At 39.3% G+C, this 6,350-nt stretch overlaps 1 protein-coding gene across 5 annotated transcripts in view; it reads left to right on the forward strand.

Moving 5' to 3' along the window:
- The window catches only part of LOC583019 (TBC1 domain family member 23), a 28,616-nt gene extending 22,813 nt beyond the window's left edge, over window positions 1-5,803 (forward strand). Inside the window, exons 13-17 of one of the 5 annotated variants that reach the window (XM_030978314.1) lie at window positions 838-867; window positions 1,884-2,023; window positions 2,547-2,635; window positions 3,913-4,048; window positions 4,557-5,803. In XM_030978314.1, coding sequence (XP_030834174.1) covers window positions 838-867; window positions 1,884-2,023; window positions 2,547-2,635; window positions 3,913-4,048; window positions 4,557-5,082 — 921 coding nt within the window. In that variant the 3' untranslated portion in view covers window positions 5,083-5,803. The remainder of the gene's footprint in view (window positions 1-837; window positions 868-1,883; window positions 2,024-2,546; window positions 2,636-3,912; window positions 4,049-4,556) is intronic. The other 4 variants (XM_030978315.1, XM_030978316.1, XM_030978317.1 and 1 more) reach the window with 4 other exon arrangements.
- The last annotated feature ends 547 nt before the right edge of the window (window positions 5,804-6,350 follow it).

Consider the following 6,350-nt stretch of genomic DNA (forward strand, 5'->3'; position numbering starts at 1 on the left):
GTCAAACCTGCTTTAGTGACCACCTGTCTACAAAGACCACATTTTTTGTTTCCCTTGAAAATGGTTTGTCATTGAAACATGTACTATAGCAGGGATGCCAGTTTTCCGGCAAAAGCCTGAATTCAGACCCTGATGAGTTATTTTCAGACCACAGTTTAGGTTATTTGTGTAGAAAATAGCTCATTCTAGGTTATTTTCAGGCCCTCTGATCTATTCTAACTGGCATCCCTGACTATAGGCACCTGCCTATAAAGACCACTTTTCTTGTCTCCCTTGGGTGGTCTTTATAGACAGGTTTCACTGTATTTGGCAGAGGCACTTCCGTTTCCCAAACAAATACAATGGGTCAAGAACTGGAAGTCAGATAGATATTATAGCTTTAGAACCAATAAACTATAAGTAACATATTATGATGGTGCCTACATAGATCTCATCCAATCATCAGGGGGGAGTTCATGAAACCTGAACAATTGTATAGTAAAAAATAAGGAATTAATTGGCACTGCTTTACATTTTCTATGGAGGCCGGAAGGAACCTTGTCTCATCATCTTCCTTGGTATCATATCTACGCATGTGCTGAAGTGCACAGTGTAGGATGAAGGTCACCATTATTGTCGAACGCAGTATTTGCTGTAGAAGATCTCACAAAGTGTCTTACTTTTGGATTGAAAATTTGCACCAAGTTCATATAGTCATGTACATGTGAAATTTGCAAAGGCATATATAAAGCACATTCAAAACATAATATAACAAATGCAATCAAGATCCCTGCAAAGTATTTAGCGGGAGGTGGGTTAGATGAACTAGCAATCCTCCAATGTGTCATTGTACCACAGGCAGACAGCTCAAGTCCGGAAAACAGCTCGGTAAGTTTATCTTAGGTTTTGAACAGGACTCAATATAAAGACCTGTTTTAATCGTTGTATAGCCGCTGTATGTGTACACTAAACTGGGGGTGTTTCACAAAGATTCTAAGTTGCACTTAACTCTAAGTTGGACTTAAAATTTATTGAGAGCCATTTGTAGTCTTAAAATAAATACATTCAAAAGCGAAAATTCAAGTATTTTAAACTTTTCATAAATTCCCCATCAAGAACATGATTATCTCCTTTATAATAGAAAATATGAAAGATTTGAATTAACATGTTATGCCTTTTGAAATAACTTTTACAAAATATTTTCAATGATGCCTACGGCTTTCCATAATCGTTAAGTTCAGTCCAACTTAGAGATAAGTTCAACTTAGGATCTTTGTGAAACACCCCCCTGGACCCTGTTTCACAAAACTTGTTATCAGTAACAAGATATGACAGTTGTTATAAGCTACTGAAATCCTTGCATTCGATTGGCTGTGAGCATATTTGTCATATAATTTTGGCATTTGTTATTGATGAGAAGTTTTGTGAAGCATGGCCTTGAACATAACTTCCTACTCAAAAATTAATGTACATGTATCACCCCCTCACTACACTAAATCCATCACTATTCTTATATCAATATTTTTTTACATCCAATATGATTTTTTTTTGGTTTAATTTTTGTGACAGCTTTCAACAGCTTATATAACCTTATATAATCTTTCCAGCTTTGTATTTTCTTAGTTATCTCTTATCTTATATATTTTGTGCTCTGTTTATCTCTGTATTTTTTTTCCACTTCCCCTCCCCATTCTCTCTCTCTCTCTCTCTCTCTCTCTCTCTGTATTTCACACTCACTGGCTCTCTTTGTTTTCTCTCTCTCTCTTCCTCTCTCTCTCTCTGTCTTTTGCCCTCTCTCTCTCTCTATACTTCTCTCTCTCTCTCTCTCCCTCTCTTTCTATTCTTTCTCTTCCTCCTTCTCTCACTCTTTCTCTGCTTTGCTCTCTATCTTTCCTCCTCTTTAGATCGGTGACTCCCCTCAGAAGCTAACAGAGCGTGGTGCTGCCGTGATGGGTCGACTGACGACCATTTTCAAGAGCAAGTCTGCCTCGGTGAAAGACAAGGTTATTGAATTCATCAAGAATGATCCGGCAGGAGATGAAAAGTAAGTAATCATAGTGCATATGGTAGGATTTACTCCTCAGGGAGTGGAAATGGTGCGCACTATGTGAGTGAATGAATCCGATGGCCGGGTAATTATACCATCTGTATAGCGCTTAGTAAGTAATCGTAGCACAAAGTTGTATGTACTTTTAGAACACCTGTCGCTTTAAATTCCAGTGATAATGATAATGATAATAATAGTGATAAAGCAGTTCTTATATAGCACATGATACCTGATTTTCAAAGCGCTTAGGAAAAGGTGAGAAAGACGTGAAACAAATCAAAAAGGTGCTGGAAAATGTCTGTGACTAATGAGTACAAATGTCAATTTCACAATTGCAAAATTTAATGATCCTGTAAATGTGTCTGCTGTGTCTGTATCTCTCTCTCCCTCTCCCTCTTTCTCTCCCTCTCCCTCTCTTCCTCTCCCTCTCTCTCTCTCTCTCTCTTTCTCTCTCTCTCACCCTCTCTCTCTCTCACCCTCTCTCTCTATCTCTCTATCTCCCTCCCTCCTATCTGTGTAGACATGTAAGCAGTCTAGATACTGGTAAGAGGTACCGAAGCGGCAACGTCCAGTCAGTCTTCAGCATCGGGGATGAAGATGATGACAATGGTAAGTCTTGTTGGACTGAGTCTCATAAATCTTGTTAGGTACAGTACCTTTAATTATCAAACCAAATAAATAACTTTCTTTGGGTATCATTATAATTCTTAAAGGTTCTTTGGAAACGCCACCCCCCCCCCCCCCCTCAAAAGATGAAATGGAAGCTCTTATTACCAATCATGTGAAAGAATATTTTTTGACTAATACGTGATGATACAAATTTTGCCAGGAAACCGCTTTCTTATTGATATATTTGGTAAATTATCATATCGATCTGGCCTGGATAGATATCGCGTAGTCCCATGTACATCTTTCTGTGTACAGTGCTTGTAACTTTACCAAGACTGGGCCAAATTTCTTATAATTTTGATGATTCCAGAACCTTGCAGTACACACCAATACTTGTATGCCAGATGATCAACCTTTTCTGATGGATTCCACAGCGTTTCTTTCACAATGCAATCGCATGTCTATACCTTTAAACGATCCCAAACAAAGAAGATTGATGAATGACCTTCTTGTTGTTTTCATACTCACCGTGTGTGGTTGTTCCTTCATGCAAGGTTCAGCCATTATTGCTGATGGAAAAGATTACAGTCTATTTATTGTTTAATATAGAAATTTTCTTCGAGTGATGCACAGTTGTGACCACCTTGTTAGGAGCAGTTCATTTGATTATCCAATAGATTTTTAAAATAGTACTGTCAATCCAAATAAAATACTTTTTCTTTGGGTTTCATTATAAGTTTTGACTGAGCAACTCAGAATGAATATGTTTTAGAGTGTAAAGTATAGAATGAAATGAAACCCCCAATCAACAAAAAAAGGAGATATTTCCCCAAATTACAAAGTCGTTTTTTTCTTTCTCTCTCATGCCCTCTAACTTTTAATCCTCTCTCACTTCTATTTTGCATCATCCCTCTCTCTCTCTCCCATCCTCCTTCTCTCCGCTGGCACTGCATGCATCGTCTTCTCTTTTTCTATCCCTCTCCCTGTTTCTCCCTCCCTGTCTCTTTCTCTTCCGTTTCACACTTGTTTTTCGTCACTCTTTTCCCTATCCCATCTCCTTTTCTATATCTGTATCTTTCTTCCCCTCCTTCCCTCCCCCTCTCTGTCTCTCTCTTCTCTCTCTTTCTCTCTTCTCTCTCTCTCTCTCTCTTCTCTCTCTCTCTCTCTTCTCTCTCTCTCTCTCTCTCTCTTCTCTCTCTCTCTCTTCTCTTTCTCTCTCTCTCTCTCTTTCTCTTCTCTCTCTCTCTCACTTTCTATCTCTCTTTCTCACCAAACAGAGAGTGTTGGTGGAGCTGGTTCGTCAGACGAAGAGAGAAGAGAGCTGGTCAGTACAGATACCTGGCTCAAGAAACCGGACATCCTCAAATCTTTTGATTGCCAGGAGGTCAAAGACAGCGGTCAGACTTATCCTGGGTGAGGAAAACCAAAACATAGTTGCTATATGATGATGAGATGAGGGTGATGATGGTGATAATGATGATGAGGCCTAAAAAAATAATGTTGTTTTGCCTTTTAGGTGCCAAAACATGGGTCGGTCGGTCAGAATTGTTTTTTTGTTTTTAAACTCCCTCTTTGGATTGATATTTCTCAGTTTAAAATGCTTTAATAGATTTTTCTTCTAAAAAACGGTAACGACCGTCGATTTCACAATTTTGGGGTCGGTCGCAAAGGGCAATACAACATCTTTTTTTTTTAAGCCTGATGATGGTGATGATAATGGTGATGGTATTTGTGGTGATGGTGAGATTGATGTTGATGGTGGCTATGATGATAATGATGGTGATGATGATGATAATGAATTCTTGAAAAGTGCTCATTATCATAATACATGACACGTGACATTCCACTAGAGGAGAGGGTGTGTCATTCTGTATTCTGAGATACATTTCGTTTCATTCTTCATAATTCCCTCTTATTCCAGACACGTCCTTGTCACGCCAACTCATTTATACATCCTGAGAGAGGCCACCAACAGGAAAGGCTTCTCCTACATCATGGCTCGCCGCTCCCTGGCCGACGTCGTCAGAATCACCTCTAAGAAACGCTGTTCCGAGTTCATCACATTCCGTTACGGCCGCGTGAACGCTGCCGGCGAGACCCTTGTCTACGGCATCGACAGGATCTACATCCCGGAGGCGTCTGAGGCGACCAAGATGATCAAGCAACTGATCGTGAAGTGTATCGATGAGAAGGATCCGCCACAGGAACCTGCCAAGGATTCCCCGAAGAGCACGGACAACTCGGACAAAGAGAGCGAGCATGCTAAAGGGGATGCAGAGAACATAACTATACCAAAAGCGGAGGAGGAGTCAACGACGGATGCACAAAGTGAAAGCAAAGAGGAAGGTGTGGAGGATGATGGACTAGATGAAAAGGAGGAGGGAAAGGGAGGAGAGGATGAAGGGAAGGTAGAGGAGAGAACAGATGATGTCAAGGAGGAAAGCTAGTATCAGCTGCTGGAGAGACTCTGTAATGAGAAGGAAAAGACAAATTATCTCACCGGAGTTCAGTGCAACACTCCCCACACTCCCTCTCATGGAAAATGATATGCATCACTGAGACATGATACAGCTGTAAACAACTGTGAAAGGAAAAAATATTGACTTACATAAGTAATCTGCAAAATGGAGTAAATATAAGGACATTCAGTGTGTTATTTCATAATGAATTGAATTGTATTGTATTTAACCTGTATAGGAGACCAGCAAAAGGAGACGATGTTTTCTTTAATTGTAGTTGGTCTTTATATGCAGGTTCTCCCTAACACATGTGTTAATGGGAAACACTATTCAGGGAGAAACAAATGTAGTCCCTATGGATAGATGGTCTTTCTATACTGGTGGTCACCATGGTAGGTTGGGCTGTTCCCATCACCCTCCCTCAATGTTCAGTCATACACAAGGCAATAATGTATGCACGCTTTCAACCGTGGATAAAACATTCATTTATAAATCAATATGCATGTAACTAATCTATTGGCTTTATCTAAGTTTTTCACTTCTTTCACGCACACGCAAAACTGTAAAACAGGGCTTTGATGTATCGGGTATCCAAAAGCATTTTTTGATGATTGAGAAGACTGATAAACCCATGTTCAAATTGTAAATAATGATCATGTATTCTTTGTTGAATCAAAGTTACAATATACATATGTTAATAAAGAAAGAGTTGAAATCTAAGAACATATACAAACAAAGATATACATTTTATTTAAGATTATTATTTATATTACCATCAGATTACGTATGTATTACGCAAGTGCATCGTTGACATTGGGACATTGCTTGTACAGTGATTAAGTTAGGGCTATTGTTTTAGAATAGACCTAAACCAGTTCACGTGTGTATTCACATTGCAATCATTTGACTTGGAGGCAACCCAGGATTGGTTTATTGCTTAGTGCTTTCTCAAGGCTTGCCTGACATTTCACTAATATTGAATTTCACCAGTGAGCAGAGTAGATTTTCATTTGAAAGTTGGGGCAATATGTTTTCCTCTGTAAAATAATAATTAATATAATAATAGCTGAGTCTTGTATAGCACTCATCAGGCACATTGCCACTCTTGGTGCTACATTATCATTACCCTGGCTTTTTAGCACCGCTGCTGTTACGGCGCTCAAGCATTTCAAGGAACTTATTCCGGCCAGGTACCCATTTACCTCACCTGGGTGGAGTGTGGCAATTGTAAATTAATTTCTTAAGGACATTAGTGT

Source organism: Strongylocentrotus purpuratus, unplaced genomic scaffold (assembly GCF_000002235.5).
Source record: "Strongylocentrotus purpuratus isolate Spur 01 unplaced genomic scaffold, Spur_5.0 spur5_scaffold_1, whole genome shotgun sequence".
NCBI lineage: Eukaryota > Metazoa > Echinodermata > Echinoidea > Camarodonta > Strongylocentrotidae > Strongylocentrotus > Strongylocentrotus purpuratus.